At 55.4% G+C, this 27,724-nt stretch overlaps 2 protein-coding genes across 3 annotated transcripts in view; both read left to right on the top strand.

The window, feature by feature from the left end:
• DNAH2 (dynein axonemal heavy chain 2) overlaps positions 1-5,535 on the top strand; it is a 113,055-nt gene extending 107,520 nt beyond the window's left edge. Inside the window, exons 79-87 of the mRNA XM_037151148.2 lie at positions 2,438-2,629; positions 2,822-3,006; positions 3,242-3,470; positions 3,540-3,691; positions 3,814-3,928; positions 4,412-4,588; positions 4,680-4,754; positions 4,920-5,070; positions 5,203-5,535. Of these exons, the coding sequence (XP_037007043.2) occupies positions 2,438-2,629; positions 2,822-3,006; positions 3,242-3,470; positions 3,540-3,691; positions 3,814-3,928; positions 4,412-4,588; positions 4,680-4,754; positions 4,920-5,070; positions 5,203-5,357 (1,431 nt within the window). The 3' untranslated portion in view covers positions 5,358-5,535. The remainder of the gene's footprint in view (positions 1-2,437; positions 2,630-2,821; positions 3,007-3,241; positions 3,471-3,539; positions 3,692-3,813; positions 3,929-4,411; positions 4,589-4,679; positions 4,755-4,919; positions 5,071-5,202) is intronic.
• Positions 5,536-5,984: 449 nt separating this feature from the next.
• KDM6B (lysine demethylase 6B) lies at positions 5,985-27,695 on the top strand. 2 transcript variants are annotated; one of them, XM_037151145.2, is made up of 24 exons: positions 5,985-6,102; positions 12,764-12,880; positions 17,719-17,845; positions 18,097-18,240; positions 18,332-18,473; positions 18,685-18,783; positions 18,888-19,107; positions 19,217-19,309; positions 19,396-19,557; positions 19,640-19,852; positions 19,942-20,289; positions 20,392-22,559; positions 22,660-22,786; positions 22,879-22,984; positions 23,764-23,969; positions 24,077-24,141; positions 24,227-24,295; positions 24,385-24,533; positions 24,673-24,787; positions 24,897-25,084; positions 25,219-25,360; positions 25,709-25,835; positions 25,928-26,098; positions 26,227-27,695. In XM_037151145.2, the coding sequence occupies exons 5-24, from the start codon at positions 18,337-18,339 to the stop codon at positions 26,248-26,250; spliced, it is 4,929 nt and encodes a 1,642-aa protein (XP_037007040.2). In that variant the 5' UTR covers positions 5,985-6,102; positions 12,764-12,880; positions 17,719-17,845; positions 18,097-18,240; positions 18,332-18,336; the 3' UTR covers positions 26,251-27,695. The 2 variants fall into 2 exon arrangements, with proteins under 2 accessions (XP_037007040.2, XP_037007039.2); XM_037151144.2 differs by having other exon boundaries at positions 24,224-24,295.
• Positions 27,696-27,724: the final 29 nt, after the last annotated feature.

Below are 27,724 nucleotides of genomic sequence, written 5' to 3'. Positions count from 1 at the left end.
GCTAGGTTGAGCACCCTGCGATGGGTAGAGGTGTGTGAGTGCGGAGGTAGGTGCTCTTCAGCTTTGCATAATGAAGTGGCAGGTGATGATGAATCTGAGGGATTCAGAGGAAGGAGAGAGGAAAACCTAAGAGGGAAACCTAAGAGGAAGGAGAGAGGAATCAGCAGTGGGGTGCCTGGGTTTGGGGGAGAGTCCATCCTGGCTTTGCCCTGGTGTGCTTTCTGTGATCTGCCAGATCTTCATAGAAGTGGAAGGGGAAGAGAGGGAGAAAGACATTGATGCGTGACGGAAACATAAGTTGGTTGCCTTTCACATGCCCTAACTGGGGACCTGGCCCACAACCCAGGCATGTACCCTGACTGGGAATCAAACCAAAGACCTTTCAGATTGCAGGCCGGTGCTCAATCCACTGAGTCACACCAGCCAGGGTGGTGAATAGAAATTCTTAACTTTTATCAGTTTGAATTTAGCTATCTCTTTTTTTATGATTGATGCTCCTATCTATGTCTTAAGATATCTTTGCTTACTTCAAGTTACACATTAAGACACTCTCTTATACTTACCTTCAAAACAATTTTATAACTTGATTTTCACATACAGGTTTTTAGCCACTTCAAATTGTTTTTGTGTGTGTGTGTGGAATGAGGTGGTTAGAGGTCTAATATTTTTCCATATGGATAACCAATTCTCTGAGTACTATTATTAAATAGCCTGCAATTACCCTTCTGATATGCAATGTGTCTATTCAGCCTTAAATCGTGTGTGTGTATGTCTGTGTCTGTGTGTGTGTGTGCATACACTCAACCCATTGAGCCACACTAGCCAGGGCTCTATAGTACTTCTTGATAGCTGGTAAGACAAGTCTCCTTACCTTATTTTTCTTCAGGCTTCTCTCCAACATAAATTGTAGAATTAGCTTGTCAAGTTCCACCAAAAAAAAATCCTATTGATCAATTTGGAAAAAATCAACATCTTTAGGATATTGAGCCTCCCAATTCATGAGAATAGTATGTCTCTCCATTTATTCCTTATTTCAATAAACTGTTGTAATTTTCTATATAAAGATTTATACATTTTTATTGGATTTATTTCTACCTTACATATTTTGTTGTTATAAATGGCATTTTAAAAATCTAATTTTTTTTGCCCTGGCTGGTATAGCTCAGTGGATTGAGCATGGGCCTGCGAACCAGAGGATTGTGGTTTGATTCCCAGTCAGGGCACATGCCTGGGTTGCAGGCCAGTTCCCAGTGGGGGACACACGAGAGGCAACCATACATTGATATTTCCCTCCCTCTCTCCTTCCCTTCCCCTCTAAAGATAAATAAATTAAAATTTTTTTAAATTATATTTTTTGTTGCTGCTCTGTCTAATATTTGTCCTTCAGTTTTCTCGCTACTCCATTCTGTCCATCGTAAGTGAGTCTTCTTAAGACACCGTTTCAACATATCACTGTTCTACTCAAGACAGAACGTGTCTCCATAATGCCTGGTGAATCAAGTCCAAATGATTCAGACTGTCCTTCTTATTGCACCTCCATCTGTTAATGGCTCTTCTTACCTGACCTCAGCACTTGCACTTGACTTCAGTTAGACTTATCCTCTCACTTATTCTCCTCTTTGTGCCTTTATTCCTTCAGTTCTTTCTATCTCCTGGAAACCAAGTCTCTCTTCTCAGCCTGGTCATATCTTTTCCATTTGTAAGACTTAGCCCAAATCCCAAATTGTTCATGAAGACTGATAAATCCAATCACAGGGAATATTCCCTGTGACCCTTATTTTATTGTTGGCCTTTTTATATTGGCCCAAATACTATGACCCTTTTATTATTTTTTTCAATATTTTATTTTTTTGGGGGGAGGGAGAAAGAGAGGGAGAGAAATATCAATGTGTGGTTGCCTCTCACACACCCCGTACTGGGGATCTGGCCTGTAACCCAGGCATGTGCCCTGACGGGAACTGAACCTGCAGCCTTCCAGTTTATGGGAAGACACCCAACTAACTGAGCCACACTGGCCAGGGGTATACTATGACCCTTCTAATCTACACCAGACATCTCCACATAGTACGGTGTACATTTTTGTTCATTAATAGTTACATGCATATCTTTGTCTTTGTTCATATTTTCTGGTACTCCCAAATTGAGTGGGCTTACCGACCACTGAGAATACTGTGGCTGAGAGGATCAAAGTAGGAGGACAAGAAGGTAGGGCTGCCACCAGCCCATACAGTGCCTCTGTGTGAATTAGAGAAAGGCACCCAGCCCTGTGAATGAGTGCACATGTCGGCAGGCAGATCTGGGGCTAGATTTCAGCCTCCGCTCAGCCCCTCAGCCAGTGCCTAGTGCAGTGAGCAACCTCTGCAACTGTAGCACAGTGTGCTAGTGGCAGGGCTGAGCAAGATGCTGTCATCCCTTCTCCCTACTCCCCCGTCCCCAGGGTCTAAAGGCCAACATGACACGTCTTTACCAACTGATGACGGAACCACAGTTTTCCCGCTGCTCCAAACCTGCGAAGTATAAGAAGCTGCTGTTTGCACTCTGCTTCTTTCACTCTGTGTTACTTGAACGCAAAAAGTTCCTGCAGCTTGGCTGGAACGTTGTCTATGGCTTCAATGACTCCGACTTTGAGGTATGCCCTAACCAGGGGCCCCTTATGCCAGCCCCCTTTCTGGCTTCATGGCTCCCCTCTGGAAATACCCACTGACAGAAAGTCTCTGTTAAAGCCCCATTGGGAAGTTATTATTATTTTTAAAAGCAGCCCCATTAGAAGAGTTCCTGCAATAACTGTGGTGCTAAGGGTTTGGGCTGGGGCCATGCACAGGTGTCAGAGAATTTGCTGAGCCTCTATCTGGATGAGTATGAGGAGACACCCTGGGATGCGCTCAAGTACCTCATTGCCGGCATCAACTACAGTGGGCATGTCACAGATGACTGGGACCGGCGCCTGCTCACCACCTACATCAATGACTATTTCTGTGACCAGTCTCTATCAACCCCCTTCTACCGGTGAGGGGGAGGTGGCACTAACAGGGGCCCAGAGGACACAAAAAGACCAGGTGGCAGGACTGGGGGTAGGGTAATGTTTGAGGAGAGAACATGAGACTGGGAGAAGGCAGAGTGTGGGGGATTGGGAGGAAAAGCAAGAACAGAGAGTTGCACACATGGGATGTAGGTAGAGCTGGAGTCTTGGTTTGACACAGAGTTCCCGCAATGTGGTGATAATTATGCTGTGGCTTTCCAGGTTGTCAGCATTAGAGACTTATTTCATACCCAAGGATGGGGGCCTGGCCTCTTACAAGGAGTACATCAGCATGTTGCCTAGCATGGACCCCCCTGAAGCCTTTGGCCAACACCCCAATGCAGATGTGGCCTCCCAGATCACTGAGGCACGAACTCTCTTTGAGACTCTGCTTTCCCTGCAACCCCAGATTACACCCTCCAGGGTTGGAGGCCAGAGCCGGGAAGAGAAGGTAAGAACTGACACCTGGGGAGGGAGAAGTCACGACAGAGGGTTGCACTCAGAGCTTCTGCCTCATCAGGTCCTTGAGTTGGCTACTGATGTGAAACAGAAGATCCCTGAAATGATCGACTATGAGGGGACCCGAAAATTGCTGGCTCTGGACCCCTCCCCTCTCAATGTGGTCCTTCTGCAGGAGATCCAGAGATACAACAAGCTTATGGAGACCATCCTGTAAGATGGAGAGGGGCTCTGCAGAATGTGGGGAGGTGGCAAAAGGAAAGGTTTTTACCTCCTACCTAGGATGACTCTTCCAGGCCCAACCCATCTCTAACCCTCCATCCTATCCTGCTCAGGTTCTCATTGACAGACCTGGAAAAGGGCATCCAAGGTCTCATCGTCATGTCTACAAGCCTGGAGGAGATTTTCAATTGCATCTTTGATGCCCATGTCCCTCCACTCTGGGGAAAGGCAAGATTTACACTACTGTTGATCCTACTCCAGCAATGAGCTCTCAACCCTGTGCCCCCAATCTCCTGGTTCTTGGTAGTCATATAGCAAAATGCAGTAAGCCTGGGCTTTGGAGCCAGGCAGGTTCAAGGTTGAAATCTGGCTGTCATTCACTGACTGACTTTGCACAAGACTTAACTTAGAAGCTGACTCAGGGCAAGTTATTAACCTCTCCAAGGATGTTTCAAGGATTCTCAGCACTGTGCATAACACTTCATAGGAGTTTTCATTAATGGTGACTGGTAACTATTACCATTGTTAATAAATGGTTGTCGTTTTATGCTTATTTCCTGGCAGTTGGCTTTTGGAGTGCTTTACTCAATTGAAATTGGGGAGCAGGGGCTGACACCACATTTTCTTCTTATATCTGCTCTCAGTGCCCAAAATTAGAACTGGAATGCATGAATGAATGAATGAATGAACATGTACTGCCTCCTCCTCCAGGCATATCCCTCACAAAAGCCACTGGCTGCATGGACCCGGGACTTGGCCCTGCGTGTAGAACAGTTTGAGCTGTGGGCTAGTCGTGCCCGGCCTCCTGTGATCTTCTGGTTGTCTGGTTTCACCTTCCCCACCGGCTTCCTCACTGCTGTACTGCAGTCTTCAGCTCGCCAAAACAACGTGAGCCATGTGGAGAGTGTTTTAGGAACTGGATGAATGTATTTGCTCTCCTTTTTGAGGGTCCTCCCTTATTCTCACCTTTATTCTCCAGATATCAGTCGACAGCCTCTCTTGGGAATTTATTGTTTCCACTGTGGATGACAGCAACCTAGTGTATCCACCCAAGGTGGGTGCCAGATGTGCTTGGGGCTCTGAGCAAAGGCAGGTCTGGTGGAGGAGGGTGCTGGGAGCAAGGGTGGGAAACAATTGGTTGAGTAGGGAAGGGGAGGTGGCAGGTCAGGGGTGCTGGCAACCTCCACTTCCCCCCAACCCGTCCCCTATGTCTCCCCAGGACGGTGTCTGGGTTCGAGGTCTGTATCTGGAGGGTGCTGGCTGGGACAGGAAGAACTCCTGCTTGGTGGAAGCAGAGCCAATGCAGCTCGTTTGCCTCATGCCCACGATCCACTTTCGGCCTACAGAGAGCAGAAAGAAGAGCGCCAAGGGTGGGACACACCTTCAGACCTGCCTGCCCCATCCCTAGTTTTGATTTTAACCCATCCTCTGCTCTATTCCCTATTCCTCTGTTTTCTCAAAGGCTCTAGTGGTCCGATTCCCTCTCTTATCTTTTCCCTCAGGTATGTACTCCTGTCCTTGCTACTACTATCCCAACCGGGCCGGCAGCTCAGACAGAGCCTCCTTTGTCATTGGCATCGACCTCCGGTGTGGGACCATGACATCTGATCATTGGATCAAGAGGGGCACTGCTCTACTCATGAGCCTGGACAACTGAGAAGCCGCCTCTTCGTCCCCACTTGAGGGAGGGTTGAAAACTCTAGGAACCAAACCTGACAATGCACCTCAGACCGAGGCTGGATCTCACTCAAGCCTTGACCTTGGTTGAATTTGTTGTGTGATGGGACCCTGGAGATACAGTGTGCTAGCCATAAAGGTGGAAGAATTGGAGTTCAGTGCAGTAAAACTCCCGCGACTACAAGCCCTAAATCTGTCAATGGGATGGTGGGGTTTGGGGAGGAAGCCGGGCCTCACTGAAGGGGGAAAAGAAGCAGGGAAAGTGGGAGGCCTTGAGAAGCAGCTTTGACCTCCAATGAATGGGAAGCACTGTAGGGCCTAAAAGGGGGTGTGGCTAAATTTCAGTGCCGGGCTAGAAAGGGGGCGGGACTTATTTTGGAAACGCGCGTGATCTAAATGGAATAGGGGTTTGTCAGACGCGGATCGGGGCTGGATCCCGCACGTTATACCCCGAACTCCGCAATCTGCATTCGGTATCTTTTTTGGCACCTGGGCTGAGGCGAAAGGGACCTGCAAAAGGCGGGGTGGAGCCGGAGGGGGCCACTTCGGCGCGAGGAAGGGCGGGACTATGAGAAGGGGCGGGGTTGGGGGAGGGATTTGTGTTGGAAAATCCAACTGCGCCACGGGGCGGAGCGGCCCCCCCAGCCCTGGCCTGGGGCGGGGGGGCCGCTCGACCCCCTGGGAGACCTTGGGGAGTCTGAACACCTGGGACACCCTAGAATCAGGTAACGGGGGGCACAGGGGCGTCTGGAAAAAGGGCAACCATCTCCTCTAAGGAGGCGGGACGCCTGAGTCGCAGACGAAGTAGAGCTGGGGGTGGACGTTTGGGTCTTGGCAAAGGCATTGGGAAGAAGACTGGGGCGCGGGACATTCGAGTCCTCTAGAAGAGAGCAAGACGGGAGTGGGGCAAGGGCTGAGAGGCAGAAGGGTTGGGTTCCGGATGTGAAGAGGAGCCTGAAAGGACTCCCTGCCCCCTTTGGTTAGGATTCCCCTTCCTGACAATAGGGCGAGGCGGGGCGCGGCGCGGCGGTCCCTAACTACAGGACAGAACTACAGGGTCAGAGTTTGCAAATAGGTCTGTATGTAGGCCCTTGGTGGTCGGACGTCGTCAAGTAGGAGTGTGTCCCCGATCCCGGGGCTACTGCAGTTTCTCCCCAGTGCTTTTCAGGAACGTTATAACTCCAGCCCTGACCCTTACGCCAGGAGCCGCCTCTGTGCGGTGGCCTCCGGTCCATCCACTTCGCCGCACCTCACTTCCATTCACTCGACTTCATCCCGTTCGTCTCATCATCTCTGGTCTTGCCCCACTCTGCCCTCTCCCGGCTCGGGCCCTTTTTTGTGCTTGGGGTTCCCGACAAAGCCACGAGATGGCGAGGGCGAGACGCACAGCCTGAGCTGAGGGGAGTGAGGTGGTGGATAAGGCGGTGAAAGCAGCCAGAGCCGCCCTCCCCAGCCAGAGGGAAAGGTGGGCTGAGGTGCTCTTTTGGTTTCCTGTCACTTCTGCCCCTTACAGGAAATTGTGGGTGGGAGGGCGAAATGCTTGGGGTGAGGAGGGGGCTGGGGATTCCGTCTCTACCTCCTGCAGCTGGGGTAAATAGTGGGGAGGCGACACGCGGGTTGGTTACTAAGCAACGCACATACGCTTCCAGTCTACCGTGGCTTGTGGCTGTGAGTTGGGTGGTGGGAGCCTGGGAAAGGTCTAGGGTAGGATGCCTGGTTCTCTGGACAGAGAAAGCCTGGGAGGAAGGAGGGTAGGCAGCAAGGTGGCACGAAAACGGATTCAGCGGTAGTTAGGAGGGGCGGGATCCTGGCGCGACGCTGAGCTCTGCTTCCCTTCCCCCGCGGGGTTGCTTGCCCTGTTGCTAGAGTAACGGGAGAACTAGACTACAGAGCCGAATTCCCGAACTCTTGCGTCTGTCCAATCGGCTCTAGCGGACGTCCCTTACATCAGGGCCCTGGCAGCCAATGTGGTGGAGGCAATAATAGAGCGACGTGAAGGAGAGGGGAGGGGCAGAGGTTGAGAAAGGGAGGGGTAGCTGCCGAGGAACAGCACGTGCACTCCCACACGCCCGCGCCCACTGCCCCTCCCTCCGTTGCAGGCGTCGGAATCCGCCCCACCCCCCGCGCTTGCGCCGCGGTTTGGCTCTCACAGCCCCCTACCCTTGGAGGTCTGTGAGAGCCAACCCCAACATCTAGTCTGCTAGATGTTGCTGGGCTGGGCCCAACCCCTCACCCTCTGCTGACCCAGACGTGTGGGTCCGCCTTTACTCTTTCTCGAGGTCTCGAACCATTAATTCCCAGCCTTGGGTGGGATGGGCCGGCTACCTTTTTCCCACCAACCTCCCAGGTGGTGGGCTAGATGGAGCTGTGGTTTCCAGCCCTGTAAACTCCGCTGCTGCCTTCCCGGGCTCTGGCTTAGGTTGCCTCCCCAAGAGGAACAGAACGGGTTCCAGCGCCCCTTGCCGACGTTTCACTCGCTCGGGCCCAGCTGTTTGTTGATGGCAGGGGAGGGTGCTGCGGGGAAGCCCTGGACGACCCAGGTGACTTCCCCGGCCATCACGCCCCTTCGCTTGAATTCTTCTTTGATATGCACCAAAACCCTTCGAATCCCTAATGCTTCTTCCTCATTCGCCCAGGGGCTCTTTGCACCTCCCTCGGCTCCTTTCGAGCTGTTTCTGTCCGTCTCCACTCGTTTTTCCCGGCTTCTCCCGGTTATATAACTCTTCCTCTTGCCGTGTCCTGGTTTCAACTCCACAGACTCCGCCCTGTAACAGCGCGGGGGGGGCAGGAGAGTTGGGGACCCAGACACTTTCCGGCTGGCGGCCGGCAGAGGCACGGGGAATCTCACAGATGGGAGACGGAGTCCTGCGGGACTCAGCGCCCCCGCCCCATACTCCCACCTCTCACCCGAGATCTCGCCCAGGAGAGAGAAGGCACAGTATCTCCGGGAGGCGTGTCAGAAATGTGGGTTGGGAGGTCAGGGCTGGAGGCGGAGAGGTGGAGCCGAAAGGATCGAGTGCCAGGGACTGGAGCCGTACTGGAAGAGATAAATGAAGGAGCAAGTCTTGCTTCCACCTTCCCTTTCTGGGTTCCCAGAATTCCTAAGGCTATTTCCCAGGAAGCATAGCCAGTGGCCCCTCTCCGCCCCTATGAGTCAAAGGTCGGTGTTAGAGGTGGCTTGGGATGATGTCACCAGTGCACGTGCCCCGGGATGATTGCCAGGCAATGAGGCTTCTTCCCCTCTCCATTCCGGCCCCCCACCTCTGCCCCTAGTTCAGATCCAGGCCCTTGCCATCTTTTCCCCCTCTCCCTTCCCTTGGCCTTAGCATCCAGCAGGTGGGAAACCCTGGCCTGGAGTTTTGCGAGGGGGAGGGGCACGGGTGTGGTGTGATGGAAAGACCATACAACCTTTTGCTGGGCTTAGAGAACTCTGGGTCACTTTTCCCTGGATTGGCACAGAAGAGCTTTCTCTCCAAGCCCCCTTCTTCCTAGAGAGAGCCTCCCAGATGTCTTTTTACTTTTCCACCTCCTGTATTGCCTGCTGTCTGCTGGCCCAGTGTTATTTGTGTTGAAGTGAGAGTAGTGGCAAGACAGCTAGCTACCCCCAGAAGAGGGGCTGTGTGTAGCATGGGGCATTCGCTGGACACCAGCTCATCTTTGACCTTAATGACACCCTCACTTCTGCACTCAACAGTGAGAAGGGTCAAGAAATAGTGATCAGACTGAGAAATCAGTGTATTTATCCAGCATCGGTAGGTGGATCTCTCTCTTAGGGGAGGACTCAGTTGATAGCTATGGTTGCCCTTGTCCATTAAGTCCTTGGGGTTGGTTATGGTATTGGAAAAAATGGTTTCTCTTTTGATATATCTGAGCTTGGGCTGTCAGATCAGACTTATTTCGTTCCCAGCTCTGCCACTTACTGGCTGTGGGAATTTGGAAATGTCACAATCTCTCTGAACCTCATATTCTTCATCTGGAAAATTTAAGTATTCATAGAGTACCTACCTTCTCAGCAGTTGGGAGGGTAAAATGATAATTTATGCACAGCACTTAGCACAGTGCCTGGCACAGAAGGAGCATTGAATGAATGCTTATTGGTAAATGGTGTTATTTTTATTATTAAAGTTGGTAGTCCTGCTTTAAACTGGCCAGTACCTTAGGAGTTCTTTAGGGAGAAGTGGAGAGTTTGTTAATGGGGGGCAGGGAGGGGAAGGGGCATGGGGATTAGCTTCCACTGCTTTGTGCACTTTATTTGATGAAGGCTTTAGTCAGATTTCTATTGCTTTCTGTAGGATTATTTTTCTCTTCTTAGAGAGGAAACAGCCAAGACTATTCCTCTGGCTGTGAAAATAAAAGAATTGTATTGTGGTTCTTGACTTTTAAGCAAGACCCCAGTCCCCTCCCCATGCTGTTTTCTGGAGCCTTTCAATTTGCAAAGATACTCCACAGTTTCCTTTTCGGGGACGGGGCTAGGCTGAGGGGTGTGTAAAAGGTTGGGGTAGGTGGGTGGAGAGAGACTAGTGCTGGGGGCTGAGGGGGGGCGGGTAGTTAAAGGAAGAGACCGGAAGGGAGGAGGGAGCCTGCTGGTGGGGAGGGAGGGAAGGGAGGAGGTGGAGGAGGAGGAGGAGGAGGAGGAGGGAGGGGGTTGGGGAGAGCCTGCTACAGTTCTTTGTTTGACTCCGGGACTCGGGGACGGGGAGGAGGAGGGAGGGAGGCAGAGGCTGCAAGCGCCGGGGCAGGCCCAGGAGGCAGAGGAGGGACCGTCTCCCCCGCCCCCCTCCAGCCCCCACTCCCCCCCTGCTGCTCCCCCCTCCCTACCCGGACTCCGGGGGCACCGCCGGGGGACAGACACCCAGCAGGTAACCCAGGCCTGGTTCGCCCTCTCCTCTCCGATTTTGCTCCACTCCCTCCCGGACGACCCCTTTCCCTGGTTCCCTCTCCTCATTTTCTCCTGGCCTTGTCTCTTTTCCCTGGCCCTCCTTCCATCTACCCCACTTGGGCTTGTCGCCTGCTGGCCGAGCTGCCGTCTCAGGCAGCCCGACTCCCTTCTTTTAGCCCGACAGATAGCCTCTGTGCCCCAGGTCTGCCCATGGCACCATTTGGGGCTCTGTGTCGCTGCGTCTCTGGGCTTTGCTTTCCTTCCAACCTGTCCCCTGGGGCTCTTTAGAAGGAGGGAGTCCCTGTCCTTTCCTTGCTCCCTCAGTTCCCTGTCCCCCCCAACTCTGGCCCCCTTTCTCCTGGCAGTATGTAGGGGTGGGGAGAGAACCGGAATTTGGGGGGCCCTCTGGAGGGGCAAGGGGCTCTGTGTCGCTTGGGAAAGGGGCTGTGTTTGTGTGGGGTGGGGGTGGTTAGCAACCTGGTTGCCTCTGTTGTCCCTTTAAATGGCCCTCACATTTCTGGGGACTCGTGAGGGGGGTGTCCAGCCGCCTGCCTGGGGGGCAGGGCCCTCGGTTAGTCCACACAATCAGGGGTGGTAATGATTTAAAGGGACAGTCTCGGTGTGGCCACTGCCACACTGCGCCAGCAGGAAGGGGAGCCGGCAGGCAGGCTGTGTCTAGAGAGGCTTGGCTGAAGAGCAGGGCGTTTAAGGCTGAGTCTGTTGTGGGGCCTGCCAGGTCTGGGACTGCTGCTGCTGGGAAAGTGCAAGGAGGGGTGACAGCTTGCTCTGGGGAGCATTTAGCCTGGGCTTTCTCCAAGGCCCACCTTTGGGCTCATGGACTTCTTGACCAAGAATCACTCAGTCCAAACTACATAGCCTGTTGGTGACTAGGTTGGGGCCACCCGAAGGTCTCCAGGTCAGCAGCCTGGCCCAGGCACATTGGAGCTGGTCCTTCAGCTTCCCCTTTTGTTGTTTGGCTCTGTGCACAAGAAAGCCCCAGCCCCTCCCCCAGCTCCCTCTCCCAGTCCACATGCCCCCCCCAACACACCCACCCCAGCTGTTGGACAGATGAATTACAGCCTCCGGCTTTGGGCCAGGACTGGTGAGGGATTAAAGCTCTGGGGCTGGCCCTTTAAATGGCTGTTGGCCCCTCCCCCACTCTGCTGTCCAGACACCCCATACACCTACCACTGACCCCCTTGGCTGCCCCTTACTCCTCCTCTTGGCTTGTCCTAAGGACTGGCACTCCTCTCTCTCCAGGCTAGAGCCTCCTCAGCATCCCCTTTCCCCCCAACATAACTACATACACAAATGGCACAGATTTCCCCCCTCTTTCTCCTTTCCTCCATCCCTTCCTCTCCCTCTTTCTGGTCCCACATTCTTGAGTGTCTCTGTCCTGGCAGGTTCCCTTTTCTAAGCAGAAGCACCTTGCCAGCCTGGTCTCCCTACCCTTCAGCTGACCACTAAGCTAGCCCAGTGAGGGGCCTTGCATGGGTCAGAAATAGCACCTCCCTGGGGGCAGTGTCATCAGCAGCCCAGGCAGCTTGCTGCACATTGCATCATGGAGGCTGGGGGCTGGAAGCCCTAGTCTCTGGGGTGGGGGAAGGATGGGGGCTGGAAGGCCAGGGGATGGAGAAACTGGACTGAGAATGCAAGTGTGTGAGGGAGCCCAAGAATCTTTGACCTTAAGGGCAAAGAACTGTGACTGAAGGAGGAGAAAACAGACCCCTCAGGAGTGAGTTTAAGGTGAAGGCAGACTTACATCTGACCTCTGGATGAACACCTGATTCTTGGCCTTGGATTTAGGCTAAAAGACCTAGCTTCTCTTTGACAATTAGGAGAGGAGGGAGTGGGCCTCTATTACCTTCTTGGGCCACACAGAGGAAGGAGGTAATGGGGAAACAGGATATGGAAGGGACGCTTGCAGCAGAGGCCACTTCCAGACCCAAGACCAGAATTGCAGTCCTTGCTGAGGAGGAAGGTTTCTCCTGCTGGGCCTGTTCATCTAGTCTGGCCACCTGTGCTGCTCTGGAGACCTGCCTGCACCCGCCTGGGGGAAGGAGAGGGGGCAGAGTCCAAAGGGTGGGGTTGACTGGTGTCTTGATAAGGTTAGGGAGGAGGCAGAGCTGAAGGAAGAGGATCTTCTTGCCTGGGGGCAGGATTGAAGCCAACTTGGTGTTCACAAGTCTGAGGTAGCCCAGCCCTACTCTGGGGCCAGGAACTCTCTCAGCAGGAGGGTCCAGTCAGAAGAGGGATCATGGGTTGGGTGACCACTGTGGACTTACACTATAGCATGCTCCCCTTACCCCACCCAGGTCCAAGCTACTTCCTAAATGGGAAGGCTGGAGGACCACTTTCAGTATGGTTTTTTTCTGGTTGCCATGGAAACAGAGTCTCCCATCCCATCTGACCACCAGAGCCAGGTTTCTCCTCAATAAGGGGAAAGATAGCACAGGGAAATTCTCCTGACTTAGAGAACCCACCTCTAACTGGCCTTTTTCTTTTAGGTTCCCCCAGGCACCATGCCAGCCCCATAGTACCACCCACCTCACCCACTGTGGTCTGCTGCACCCCACCATTGGGGCACTGATTCCAATGAGGCAGGACACACTGAACTCCATCTGGTAAGCACTATCCCTGAGCACTAAACCCTGCCCTACTCCAATAGTCCAATTCTGTACCACATGCTTGAAGAAGAATGGTAGGATCTAGATTATGTCTATTCCTTACAATAATCTAGTCCAACTTTGAGCATACCCCCACCATGGTGCTTGAGTGATTCAGCCTTCCTAGTTTATGGAGTTCCCTTTGTTGCCTATGAATGGTTCAGCCCTGTACTTCAACAGCCTCTCTACTACTACCAGAAAATCTCTCCCCAGTGCTACAACTCAGTTGCTTATTGAATTGCATTAAGCTGGGGTTTGCAAGTTGGAAGGTAAAGGTGAGATAGAGTGGAAGGACTTTTCTGGGGAGGGGGAGGGGGAGGGCAGGGCTTTTGTCTTAACAAGAGTTGTAGATTTGGATACTGGAGAGCATTGCTACAACTTGCTGTTGCCATGGCAATCTTGGCATCTCACCTTTCCTTTCAGATCCCCTTCTGTTTCATTCTGTCCCCACTGCACTACAGCATTTGCCCCTCACACCCTAAGGTTTACTCCCCTGCTGCTTACCTTTCTCCTCCTACCAGTTCTCAGCCTAAAGCCCTGCTCCATCCCCCTGTTCCTCTGTGGGAGAAAAGATGGTACCTAAGGCAGGAAATTAAGTTCTCTGTTCTTTGCTCTTCTCCATTATTCGCTGAGTTTTTCAGTGGGACTGTTCCCCCCCCCCCCCATATGTCTCTATTTGGCAAGATGGTTTGCACATTGCTGTGCCTCAGTGGAATTGTATTGAATAGATGTGTTAACTGAATGAGTGTCATTGCCAAGAAACCAATAGCTTCTGAGATCCGTTGCACAGTCTCCTCTCCACACCTTCTGTGGAGGATGTGAGGCATTTGAGACGGTTACCTGGGGCAGAGCCTGAGGGGCAGGCTGACCCAGGAAGTGGCCTGTGAGGATAAAACCAACAGAGGGAGAATAGGACAAAAGGTCACAGGCATTATAGAAGGGTGGTAAGAATGAGGCTCTGGAAAGAAGCCCAGCTCTTCCATTCTTGTGCAGAATGACCTTGACCAAGTTATCTGACCTCCTTGAGCCTCAATTTCCTTGTCTGTAAAATGAGTTATAAAGCCTGTAAAATGAGTTATAAAAGTAAGCCCTATGTCAGATTTTGGGGAGGAGTTTTTAAAATGTATAGAAAGTGATTAACACAGTGTCTGGCATATAAGTATTCAGTAAATGCTAGCAATTGTCATTATAATGGGAGCCCCAGGGAACTGGAGGTTAAGCAAGGATATTGAGGCATGGATATTGAAACAGAACTTGAATGAAGGCAGACACCCAAATACTTGTCAAACAGGAAGATCACTGATCCAGGATTTGATCTTGTCAAACAGCAAGACGTCGGGATTTAAGCGATCAGTAGGGTCAGTCTGCTCCAGTGTTTCTCTGACTGTTCAGGATCTGAAGGCAAACACAGGTTATGTGCAGAGACACACGTGATCACGAAAGCGATGCAGAGGCAGACCCAGACAAAAGACCGAGACAGGAGCCAGGCAGACACACAGACAGAGATAGCCACCCAGAGTCATGTAGACAGGCATAATGACGGAACGCGTCAGACGCAGGCACTGAGGAAGACAAGATGAGCAGATAGGCAGGTGCACACGGGGGCACACACCGGGACCAATACACAGCTGACCTTGTCAGACAGACTGCTGAACACAGCGGTCCAGTCAGAGGCAGACACAAGGCTCGCAGTGACACACAGCGGGCCAGGCAGGCACTGTCACTCCTTGGTGGGGGGCGGGGAGGGGCCAGCAGGGGGAAGGCTGGGGAAGGGAATCCCGAGCGGGCGGCCTGCCCGGGTGGCTGAGTCACAGCGGAGCCCCAGCCGGCGGCCCTCTCCTCCGCCTCCCCTTCCCCCAGGTAAGAAGCGAGCTGTAACCCCTCGCTTCCACCCGGCAGAATGAAAAGTGGCAGGGAGCGGGTGCGGCGGAGTTCCCGGAGGGGCCCCACCTCCGCGCACGTGCAGCACGTCTGCTGACTGCCTGCTCGGTAAAACCCTATTTGTGGGGTCTTGTCTTAGGTCAGCCTGTGAGTCTGGTGAGCCTGTCTGGCCCCTTAGTCCGCGTCCCGCGCGGCTGGAGCGGTTCTTGGCGGGGCTTCTTGGGCTTTAAGCCCAGAGAGAGTTAAGTGGGTGTGACTGATGGAGCGGGTCTCTCTCGGGGCTCTAGGGGGAGGGGGGGGTCAGTTAAAGTCCCGGAGTCTGGAGCCCGGATGGAGGGGGCGGAGCTGGGTTTAGCCGGGAGTGCCCGGATGGAGAGGGCGTGGCTTCGTTTGGAGAGGCGTTAACCCTTTATGATCTGCTGACTCCTGGGACTGTGGGTCGGGAGAGGCTGGAATGTCTGACCCACAAGTATACTGCCCTGCAGGCTGACTTTGGCCGTGTGCATCTACCTCTCATCTGTCGTTGAGGAGTCTGGGTGTCTGTTTTTGTGCCCGTCGGTGATTGTCCCCTCCCCTTGGTTAGTTACAACTGGGAGTCTGGGAGGGCTGCTTCTGCCCCAAAGCGAGAGTGGAGGTGAGAGTGGATGGCGAGCTGGCTGCCGGCGCCTGGGGAACAGGTGTGAGAGTGGCGTCGGGGCTGCCAGGCGCAGGGTGGGGCGGTCGTCAGGGAAGACGAGAGGGGAAATTCCACGGGACCCGTGGTGAGCGGTGTGTGGGCTGAGTTGTGTCTGCCAATGACTGTGTGTCTGTTTTCAGGGAGGCGGGGGCTGAGTCAGTGGGAATAGGGGAAGGTTTTCTGGGTGACTCACGGCTCCCCACCTCAAGCCTGAATCAGACCCCGAGGGAGGGCTTTGTAAAGGAGGCGGGTGGGGAGTCAGGCGCCTGGGTCTGTGCCCGTGTCCCAGGTCGGGACAAGGATCCATGGTGGTTGGCGAGAGTGAGTGTGAGTTTAGTATGCAGGAAGTTTTTGTCCTCTAGTGATGGCTGCTGTATTTTTTAGTTCCGGAGGGGGTGGGGTGGTTAAAGGTGGGAAGGGGCTGGAGGGAGGGACTTCGCCGGTTTAGGGAAAGCTGAGTCAGTTCCCCGTGGGAAAGGGGAAGTGGTAGAGGGGAAGTGTCATCATCGCAGAAGGGGAAGCTTCATTTCCTGGTAACTGGCAGCCTCCTCGGCATCACTTCCCAAGCGGGGATATATGCATCTGATATCTGGACCCCCGGTTCCCCGTTTTCCCATGCCCGGGTCATAGTTTTCAGGACGTGGGGGTGAGGGGAAGCAGCCGGCCAGGCTATACTTGACCATCGTGAAGCGCAGGACATGTCCCAGAGCTTGGTTACTGACCAAAAGGCTGTATGGTGAAGAGAGTGAGTTCTGGCAGAAATTCCACCTGAACTGCGGAGAGGGTCCGCAGAGCCTAAGTATCTGGCAGGGCTTGGCGGGGTGTGGCGCGCCGGGACCTGTAGGGTCCAAGCTCTCGCATGCAAACAGATGACCTTGCCCTGTGGAGGGAGGACTGTATTCACCAGAAACCCGTTTGCCCTTGTGGGCTGGTGGAAATTTCCCCACAGCGCAGACTTTTCTCAGTGAAAGCGAAGTTTCCAGCCGCCCCCAGCCCCTGGTTGCTCGTTCTCCCCCGGCTTCCTTCCCGGCCTGAGCTCCAGCTGGAGCGCTGGCCCCGCCCCCGCCGCTTTGTACTCGACACTTGCCTCTCGCAGTTCTTTGTACTCTAGACTCAATGGACTGATCCCGGGGACAGAGCGCGCTCCCTACTTGAGGGAACGCCGGGTAGGAGAGGAGGAGCCACGGGCAGCGAGATCCTGGGGTCTGAGAGGCGAGAAAAAAGAACTGGAGCTAAAGGGAAGGTGCCCAGGAAAGGGGAGCGCTGTGCCCTTTGTGGGTCGAGACAGCACCGAAGGGAATGGGGGGGGGGTTGGCTTTGGGGGCATGAAGGAGGAAGTGAAACTGGTTCTGGTTCTTTAAGGGAGTGGGTGGTGAGAGTGGGACAAGGGTGATGTCACCGCCTGTCGGGCCCCGCCCTCCTCCCTCCCTAAGGACTCCCCCCTATCTTACACACGCCGCTTCCGCTGCGCAAGTAGCCACGTCACGGGCAACCCCCGAAATCCCCCCTCCCTTGGGGGGCGGGGGCCACGTGGGCCGTGGGGAACCGCGTGGCCCCAGCGGGGAAGGGCATAGAGGATACCGGAGCCACGCGAGAGGGGCCACTGGGGATCGTGGTGCGCGACTTCTCAGAAGTTGGGGTTTGTTTTTGGGGGGTCAGTTGGTAATTGAAAACTTAGCCAGAAGAAGTGGAGGATCTAAAGGTACTGGGTGTGAGGCTGGGAGCCTGACTGTTTTGGGATGGGGTAAAGTGTGGTGAATGGAGCAGTCAGATCGCAGTGTGGGTTTGGGTGCCGTAGAAGGCACTGTGACTGGCCACGCAGTCCCAAGGGGCACGCGAAGTGGGGAGGTGAGGCTGTGGGCGAGGTGAAGTGAGGAAGGCGAGCGACGCCTTCGTGAACATTGTGCATCTGTCTACGGTCCATCGGTCTTATGACGGTGGGACTGGGGATAGGTCTCTGCGGCAGACTAGTGGGGAGCACCGGCGGCTCTGTGGGTGCGTGGGACTTACGGGGAGAGCTATTCCCGAGGCTAGCCCAGGCGTGTGACTTGCCGCATCTACCCACGCGGTTACAGGGACCGCTGGCCCCCGGTGTCAGGTTTGAGATGGAGACCCTAGGTAGGAGCTGCTGGGTCACGTTGGGGTCACCCGGGACCAAGCCTGTCCGTCCGGCTCCGCCGCCCCTCCTCCTCCAGCCCGCTGCGGTGGGGCTAACTTTGTTCCTATTGGTTCCGGGCAGGCTGTTACTGAGGCGGAGACGCGGGTGATGATTGGCTTTCTGGGCAGAGAGGAAGTCTTGTGATTGGCTGGATTCCTGGAGCTCACTGACACTGTGAGAGGACGCTCCCACGGAGGCCGGAGGCCGGGTAAGCCCCTGCGGCTTCAGATCTATGGGCTCCCGACTGACTGACTTGTTCCACTCGCTGCTACTACACCGGGTTCCTAACCACTCTTCTAGGCCTCTAGGGACTCCTGACCGTCAGGGAAAGCCAAGGCCTGACTCCCGATGACAGACCTGCCTGATGCCGCAGCCAGGCCACCCAGGCCAACCCAGCCCCTGAACCCTGACCGTGTTCTGGCCAGCTTACTTCACTCCTTTGCTTCCTCCTCTCTGTAGAATTAGCTGTGAAAGGCCCTGGACGACTATCTGGGGGCAGTGGGCTCTCCTGTCAGAGCGGCTGGAGTTGGGACCATCGCCCCAGAGAGCTGGGGCAAGGGGCCGTGCCCGATCTCCAGGGCTCCTGGGGCCACTGCTGACCTGGTAAGGGAAAGACTAGGGCTGGATTGGCTGTGTGTATACAGGCAGCTCAGGCTATACCCGCAGTAAGACAATAATCTCTTCCCTGACTCAGGCTGGATGCATCGGGCAGTGGACCCTCCAGGGGCCCGCGCTGCACGGGAAGCCTTTGCCCTTGGGGGCTTGAGCTGTGCTGGGGCCTGGAGCTCCTGCCCACCCCACCCCCCTCCTCGTAGTGCATGGCTGCCTGGAGGCAGGTGAGAACTTGGGCCATCTTTCTGTCTCCAGGAATTTGTCTTCCCATCTCCTGTGCCCCTCAGTCTCTGTCATTTTCTGGGTGTCTGTCATTCAGTGGGCCTCATTGTAGCCTTCATCTAGTTTTTGTTACTCTCCCAATGCCCTCCTTCTTTCCATAGGGACAAGAGTGCTCCATCTTGATGTACATTAACACACCCATTCTCTTTCCAGGTGCTCTGCCAGCATTGGGCAGCCCCCACTTTCTGCTCCCCTATCCTCTTCACATGGCAGTAGCTCTGGGCACCACAACAAACCATATTATGTTCCAGGGTGAGTGAGGATTCACAGGTGCTGGGGATGGGAGGTAAAACTGGGTCCTCAAAAGAGTTTCCCAACCCTTATAACCCCTCCTCTCAACCCCTTTGGCTCTGTAGGACACCCACCCCAAGGCCCCTCCATGGAAAGCTGGAATCCCTGCATGGCTGTGTGCAGGCATTGCTCCGGGAGCCAGCCCAGCCAGGGCTGTGGGAGCAGCTTGGGCAGCTGTATGAGTCAGAGCATGACACTGAGGAGGCCGTACGCTGCTACCATAGCGCCCTTCGATATGGAGGAAGCTTGGCTGAGCTGGGGCCCCACATCAGCCGACTACAGCAGGTAAGATGAGGCAGGACACTAAGAAACGAAGATTGTGCCTTCTTACTCAGTGCCCTCATCTCATGCCTGCTTCTATCCTGTCCTCTGCACCCTTCCCCTACCTCACCAGGCCCAGCTCTGGAACTTTCATGCTGGCTCCTGCCAGCACCGAGCCAAGGTCCTGCCCCCACTGGAGCAAGTATGGAACTTGCTGCACCTTGAGGTGAGGCCAGGGTTGGGTGAGCTAGGGAAGAGGGCCGGGCCAGGTATGCATTTGAGCCATTCTCTCTTCTCTCTTTTTGTCCTCAGCACAAGCGGAACTATGGGGCCAAGCGGGGGGGTCCCCCAGTGAAGCGAGCCGCTGAATCCCCAGTGGTGCAGCCTGTGCCTCCTGTTGTACTCTCAGGCCCCTCAGGGGAGGACGGCCTCAGCCCTGGAGGCAAGCGCAGGAGAGGCTGCAACTCCGAGCAGGTGTGGTTGTATGTGGGCAGGTAGACAGTGGGTAGGAGGAATGGGGCAAGGAATGGGATTCTCACACTCCTTTTTCTTCTAGACTGGCCTTCCCCCAGGGCTGCCACTGCCACCACCACCATTACCACCGCCGCCACCACCGCCGCCGCCGCCACCACCACCACCACCACCCCTACCCCTGCCTGGCCTAGCCACCAGCCCTCCATTTCAGCTGACCAAGCCAGGGCTGTGGAGTACCCTGCACGGAGATGCCTGGGGCTCCGAGCGCAAGGGTTCAGCACCCCCAGAGCGCCAGGTGGGCACATGTCTGTTGACCCTTCTCTCTCACTCGCAAGCCTGTGTATCCTTCATTCCTCACTCAGTGTCCTTATTTGTCTCCCCTAGGAGCAGCGGCATTCGCTGCCTCACCCATATCCATATCCAGCTCCAGCCTACACTGCGCAACCCCCTGGCCACCGGCTGGTCCCGGCTGCACTCCTAGGCCCAAGTCCCCGCCCCCCAGGAGCAGAGAGCCATGGCTGCCCTCCTGCCACTCGTCCCCCCGGAAGTGACCTTAGAGAGAGCAGAGTTCAGAGGTCGCGGATGGACTCCAGCGTTTCACCAGCAGCAACCACCGCCTGTGTGCCTTATGCCCCTTCCCGGCCCCCCAGCCTCTCTGGCACCACCAGCAGCAGCAGTAGCAGCAGCAGCAACAACACTGGTCTCCGGGGCATGGAGCCGAGCCCAGGCATTGTGAGTGATCACCACAGGTGGAATATGGAGTGGGGTGATCATTGGGTGCTTGTCTGAGTTGACTCTAGCAAACCTCTGACCAACCCCATCCTTCATTTGCAGCCCAGCGCTGACCATTACCAAACTCCCGCGCTGGAGGTCACCTCTCACCAAGGCCGCCTGGGGCCCTCGACACATAGCAGTCGGAAACCTTTCCTGGCAGCTCCTGCTGCCACTCCTCATCTGTCTCTGCCACCTGGACCCCCCTCACCTCCTCCTCCACCTTCCTGTCCCCGCCTCTTACGCCCCCCACACCCCCCTGCCTGGCTGAAGGGCCCGGCCTGCCGGTCAGCCCATGAAGATGGAGAGGTCATAGAGGATCTCTTCTTTGGGGCTGAGGGACGCCCTCGCCCTCCTCCACCACCCTTCCCACACCGAGAGGGCTTCTTGGGGTCTCTGGCCCCCCGTTTTTCTGTGGGCACTCAGGATTCGCACACCCCTCCTACTCCCCCAACCACCAGCAGCAGCGGCAGCAATGGCAGTCACAGCAGCAGCCCTACTGGGCCTGTGTCCTTCCCCCCACCTCCCTATTTGGCCAGAACTATGGACCCCCTTTCCCGGCCCCCCAGCCCAACAATGAGCCCCCAGGACCCACCTCTTGCACCCCTCACTCTTGCCCTGCCTCCAGCCCTTTCTTCCTCCTGCCACCAAAATACCTCAGGAAGCTTCAGGCGCCCGGAGAGCCCTCGGCCCAGGGTCTCCTTCCCAAAGACCCCCGAGGTGGGGCCAGGGCCATCTCCAGGCCCCCTGAATAAAGCCCCCCAACCTGTGCAGCCGACAGTTGGGGAACTGCCTGCCCGAGGCACGCGACTCTTTGATTTTCCCTCTACCCAAATGGAGGATCAGTTTGAAGAGCCCGCTGAATTCAAGATCCTACCCGATGGGCTGGCCAACATCATGAAGATGCTGGATGAATCCATTCGCAAGGAGGAGGAGCAGCAACAACAGGAGACAGGCGTAGATCCCCCGCCCCCCCTGAAGGAGCCCTTTGCATCCCTGCAGCCTCCATTCCCCACTGACACAGCCCCAACCACCACTGCTGCCACCACCGCTGCCACAACCACCACCACCACCCAAGAACAGGAGAAGAAGCCACCACCAGCCCTACCACCACCACCTCCATTAGCCAAGTTCCCTCCACCCCCCAAGCCGCAGCCACCGCCACCCCCATTACCCACAGCAGCCAACCCAGCCAGTTTGCTCAAATCCTTGGCCTCCGTGCTAGAGGGACAAAAGTACTGTTACCGGGGGTCTGGAGCAGCTGTTTCTACCCGTCCTGGGCCCTTGCCCACCACTCAGTATTCCCCCAGTCCCCCATCAGGTGCTACCGCCCCACCTCCAACCTCAGTGGCTCCTAGCGCCCAGGGCTCCCCACAGCCCTCTGCTTCCTCGTCATCTCAGTTCTCTACCTCAGGTGGGCCTTGGGTGCAGGAGCACAGGGCAGGCGAAGAGCCAGCTCTGGGCCCCTTGAACCCTGCCCCACCGCCCCCACCCCTCCCTCTGCCCCCTGCTCGTTCTGAGTCTGAGGTGCTAGAAGAGATCAGTCGAGCTTGTGAGACCCTTGTGGAGCGGGTGGGCTGGAGTGCCACAGACCCAGAAGGCCCAGTGGACAAGGCAGATCCTGTGGACACGACAGACCCAGTGGACAGTGGGACTGAACGACTGCTGCCTCCTGCCCAGGCCAAGGAAGAGAGTGGTGGGGTGGTGGCAGTAGCAGGACCAGGCAAGCGGCAGCAGAAGGAGCATAAGAGGCACAGGCGGGCCTGTAGGGATATTATGGGTCGGCGGCCCCGTGAGGGTAGGGCAAAGGCCAAGGCCCCCAAAGAAAAGAGCCGCCGGGTGCTTGGGAACCTGGACCTGCAGAGCGAGGAGATCCAGGGTCGTGAGAAGGCCCGGCCAGATATTGGTGGGGCCTCTAAGGCTAAACCACCCACAGCTGCTGCCCCTCCTCCAGCGCCTGCACCCTCTGCCCAGCCCCCACCTGCATCAACCCCTGTCCCTGGGAAGAAGTCTCGGGAGGAAGCTCCAGGGCCACCAGGTGTCAGCCGGGCTGACATGCTGAAGTTGCGATCACTTAGTGAAGGGCCTCCCAAGGAGCTGAAGATCCGGCTGATCAAGGTAGAGAGTGGTGACAAGGAGACCTTTATCGCCTCTGAGGTGGAAGAGCGGAGGCTGCGAATGGCAGATCTCACCATCAGCCATTGTGCTGCTGATGTTGTGCGTGCCAGCAAGTGAGTTAGGGGTTTTCACCCATAAGGCTGCTGACCTGGCTGGGTGGGAGGCTCCCTTCCCCCATTATCCTATTTCCGTCCTCATTTCATTGTCCTGCAGGAATGCCAAGGTGAAAGGGAAGTTTAGAGAGTCCTACCTTTCCCCTGCTCAGTCTGTGAAACCGAAGATCAACACTGAGGAGAAGCTGCCTAGGGAGAAACTCAACCCACCCACACCCAGCATCTATGTACGTGTGCCCCTGCCACAGGGAGGCCTGTTGGGGTTCTCTGAGCCTGGGCCAGGGCTCTGATCTAGCCCTGTCTCCTGGTTGTCCTTCAGCTGGAAAGCAAACGGGATGCCTTTTCACCAGTGCTGCTGCAGTTCTGTACAGACCCTCGAAATCCCATCACCGTGATCCGGGGCCTGGCAGGTTCCCTGCGGCTAAGTGAGTGTGTGGAGCAGGAAGGTGGGGGTGGGCTGTAAAGCTTTGGGGCATTGGGATGCTTTGAGAGCCCCCACATTTTTAAGACCCAGAAGAGAAGCTATAGAGACCTCTTCTCAGTCACAGGTAGGCCCATATTGGAAGGGTCCTCAGAATGACGGGTCAGCTGATCCCAGGCTTTTTTTCCATCTCTCTCCAATAGTGGGCATGTGGGGAGGGGATGTATCTCAGGGCCTGGTTAGAGTCACTTTTGGTTTTCTTGGTGATGAAGGGTGAGAAAAAATACAGATTGTAGAGTATTCTTGAAAACTCATGAACTGGGGTTTCTCTTTACCTTTATTGTGCAAGATTTCAAACGTGTAAAAGTAGAGGGAACCATATAGAAATATAAAAATCAATTGTTTCCACTATACCCTTGTGTTTTTCCTTCCACTGAGTTACTTAAAGCACATTTTAGGCTTTCACTTAACTAACTAAATCTTTCATTGCCTCCAATGATAAAGAATCTGCCATTCATTAAGCAGGTTCTGTGTGCACATGTGGCCTCACGTACACCTGAGGACTCTGGTGGTGGGGCTGAAGCTCAGACAAGAAGTGGAAGAAAGAGGGCTGGTGATGGATGGCCAGCCTTCCTGTGGTGCTAGGGTCTTTTGGGGCTGACCTCGGGGAAGCCTGTGTCCACTCTGTCAGAGCTTGGGGAGTAAGAAGGGACAGAGTGAGTTGAGTCCTTGCTCCCTGCCCTCTGCCTCCGCCCCAATGCCCTGCTCGGCCCTCCCTTGCAGACTTGGGCCTTTTCTCCACCAAGACTCTGGTGGAAGCAAGTGGCGAGCACACTGTGGAAGTGCGCACCCAGGTGCAGCAGCCCTCAGATGAGAACTGGGATCTGACGGGCACTCGACAGATCTGGCCCTGTGAGAGTTCTCGTTCCCATACCACCATTGCCAAATATGCACAGTACCAGGCGTCATCCTTCCAGGAGTCCCTGCAGGTGAGAGGCGAGCATAGGGAGGCAGGGGTGTGGGATCAGGGGACTTGGAGAAGGGCTTTTGTGGGAGAGCTCCTGGAAGGTGGCTGACCCAGCCTATGGCCGAGCAGGAGGAGAAGGAGAGTGAGGATGAGGAGTCCGAGGAGCCAGACAGCACCACAGGAACCCCTCCTAGGTATTGTACAGTCTGCCCTTCTTTTCATGACTTCTTCCCTTCTCCGTACTTCTCCACCAATGTGTGCTCTTTGCCCCTGCAGCAGCACACCAGATCCGAAGAACCATCACATTATCAAGTTTGGCACCAACATCGACCTGTCTGATGCCAAGCGGTCAGTGGGGCAGAGGCCAGCAAAACTGGGGCAGGAGTGCTGATGGGTCTGCAGATCCAGGTTTAACCTCTCACTTTTATTGACTGCAGGTGGAAGCCACAACTGCAGGAGCTGCTGAAGCTGCCTGCTTTCATGCGGGTAACATCCACTGGTAACATGCTAAGCCACGTGGGCCACACGATCCTGGGCATGAACACGGTGCAGCTGTACATGAAGGTCCCTGGCAGCAGAACACCAGGTGCTGAAGCGTACTGGGGGCAGGGCTGGTGTCCACGCTGCTTCGTTAGCCAATGAAGGCCGAAGGGTGGGTTTGTAATGGAGCCCAGCCAGGCTTTGCTTGTCTAGACCAGCCAGGCATTGTCTCTTGCCCCCTGCAGGCCACCAAGAGAACAACAACTTCTGCTCCGTCAACATCAACATTGGCCCAGGCGACTGTGAGTGGTTCGCGGTGCATGAGCACTACTGGGAAACCATCAGTGCTTTCTGTGACCGGTGCGTGCCCTCCTCCCCCCCCCCGCCCCCCCGCTCTCTCACCTCACACTAGGTTCACTCCCTATGTCCCAGCTCTGGGTTCCCATCTGACCCTGTGGCTACCCCGCAGGCATGGTGTGGACTACCTGACAGGTTCCTGGTGGCCAATCCTGGATGACCTCTATGCTTCCAATATCCCTGTGTACCGCTTCGTGCAGCGCCCTGGAGACCTCGTGTGGATTAACGCGGGGACCGTGCACTGGGTGCAGGCCACCGGCTGGTGCAACAACATTGCTTGGAACGTTGGGCCCCTCACCGGTGAGAGTGGGGTACAGAGCTACTCAGTGTTGAGGGGTGGAGCCTCCTTGTGGGGAGCTGGGAGGGCAGCCAGCTGTGAGGGAAGGGGCTAGGGGTTGTTTGAGAATCTTGTAGTGACCCCTTCTGGCTTGCAGCCTATCAGTACCAGCTGGCCCTGGAACGATACGAGTGGAATGAGGTGAAGAACGTCAAATCCATTGTGCCCATGATTCATGTGTCCTGGAACGTGGCTCGTACCGTGAAAATCAGCGACCCTGACTTGTTCAAGATGATCAAGTGAGGGTTCTATTTGGGAGGGAGCCCATCTCCACCAGACCTGGTCCCAGCCTTGTCCTGCATGTCAGATGGAACCTCATTCTCCATCTTTCTCTCCACCCATTACAGGATGCACCCTGTAGTGTTACAGTGCTGGGGTGGGTGAGAGGGCTACTGCTGAGTTGTTTTGTTTGACAGTGACCCAAACAGAAAAAGGCACACATAAAATTTCAACTGTTTTAGAAGCCCAGTTCAGGTGATGTGACCTGGACGTGGGTGGCGCCCAGAAGATAAGGGTCGCTGTCCTGCTGGCGGGCGTGCCTCACACCCACCCCTCCCTCCACCCCACCCATTACCCACCCCCTCCAGGTTCTGCCTCCTACAGTCCATGAAGCACTGCCAGGTGCAACGGGAGAGCCTGGTGCGGGCAGGAAAGAAAATCGCCTACCAGGGCCGGGTCAAGGATGAGCCTGCCTACTACTGCAACGAGTGCGACGTGAGTGGGCCGTTTCCCTCTTATGCGCTTCTCTGGAGGAGGGAGCTCCCAGGGGCGCTCCTCCTGGTGACTACCACTCCTCCCTCTCCCAGGTGGAGGTGTTCAACATCCTGTTCGTGACGAGTGAGAACGGCAGCCGCAACACTTACTTAGTGCACTGCGAGGCCTGTGCCCGGCGCCGAAGCGCCGGCCTCCAGGGCGTGGTGGTGCTGGAGCAGTACCGCACAGAGGAGCTGGCGCAGACCTACGACGCCTTTACGCTGGTGAGGCCCTGGTGCCGTCGCGCTGGGCAGGTTGTCGGGCTGGAAGCCCCTATGGGGGGGCGGGCTGTGGGGTGGGTCAACCCGCCCCTGCCCCTGAGCCCCCACCCCCTACCGCTTTCTCTCCGCAGGCCCCAGCCAGCACGTCTCGATGAGGCCGGATGCCCCGCCCGCCTGCCCTCCGCAGGGCGCCGCGGGGCCACCAGCACACGCCTGGGCTGGACCTAGGTCCCGCCTCTGGCCGGGAAGGGGGTCGGGCCCAGCCCTTCCACCCCATTGGCAGCTCCCCTTCACTTAATTTATTAAGAAAAAAAATTTTTTAACAAATATGAGGAAAAAAGGAAAAAAAAAAGGGAGACGGGGGGAGGGGGCTGGCTGGCTGCCCCTCGCCCACCAGCACCTCCCCTCACCGACTTTGGCCTTTCTAGCAACAGACACAAGGACCAGGCTCCGGCGGCGGCGGGGGTCACATACGGGTTCCCTCACGCCTGCCAGCCGCCTGCCCGGCGCAGATGCGCGCGGCTCGTGTATGTACATAGGTGTTATGGCAGCCGAGGTTTTTTTAATGAGATTCTTTCTATGGGCTTTACCCCTCCCCCAGAACCTCTTTTTATTTCCAGTGCTAGCTGTGATCCCTGTACATGTCTCTGTTTATTCACTTGGTTATGATTTGTATTTTCTGGATTTTTTGTTTGTTTTTGTTTTTAATTTATAACAGTCCCACTCACCTATTTATTCATTTTTGGGAAAACCCGACCTCCTGCACCCCCTAAGCCATCCTACCCATCCTTCCAGGGGCCGCCCGCCCGCCGCCGGGCTCTCCCTAAGCCCCAGTTTGGCCTGAACGTCTCCACTCACGCGCGGCTTCAGCCGGGTTCTCATGGTGCTCAAACCCGCTCCCCTCCCCTACGTCCTGCACTTTCTCGGACAAGTCCCTCCGCCCCATCTGCCCCAACCCCAACCTTGCCTGAGGGTGAGCGACTCCTGTACTGTAGGGGAAGAAGTGGGAACTGAAATCGTATTTTGTAAAAAAAATAATAATAAAATAAAAAAAATTTAAAGTTTTAAAGAAAGAACTATGAGGAAAAGGAACCCCATCCTTCCCAGCCCTGGCCAATTTTAAAAACACAGATCTTCCCCTCACGCCCGCCATCCCCACGCTCCTTTTCTTTTTAAACATGAAACAGCCCAGGGCCAGAGCCTCCCTGGTGCAGGGACGCCCCAGAAGAATTCCTCTGGGGCTTTATTTTCCTGTTGTCAGTTTTTTCTCCACGCTGGGGCTGCGGAGGGGTGGGGGGTTTACAGTCCCGCCCCTTCGCACTGCACTGTCTCTCTGTCCCAGGGGCAGAGGGGTCTTCCCAATCCTACCCCTATTTTCGGTGATTTTTGTGTGAGAATATTAATATTAAAAATAAAACCAGAAGAAAAATCCTGTTTATAGTGTGCTGGTGATAGGGAGAATACTGGGAGGAGGGCTGCAAGCCCGTGATTGATGGGGAGATTTGCGCAGACCCCGGCCAGGGCTATTCCCCTCCCCAGAGTTGCCTCTGGAATGTCCAGATCTCTGGTCTGCTCCTCTAAATGGGGGCTGCCTACTCTTGGAGCCGCATTCCAGGATGAGGGGGGTGG

The sequence above is a fragment of the Artibeus jamaicensis genome, unplaced genomic scaffold (assembly GCF_021234435.1).
Source record: "Artibeus jamaicensis isolate MK-2021 breed Jamaican fruit bat unplaced genomic scaffold, CSHL_Jam_final contig_781, whole genome shotgun sequence".
NCBI classification, from domain to species: Eukaryota; Metazoa; Chordata; class Mammalia; order Chiroptera; family Phyllostomidae; genus Artibeus; species Artibeus jamaicensis.
The sequence above is the reverse complement of the archived record's forward strand: the minus strand, read 5'-3'. Positions and strand labels throughout refer to the sequence as shown.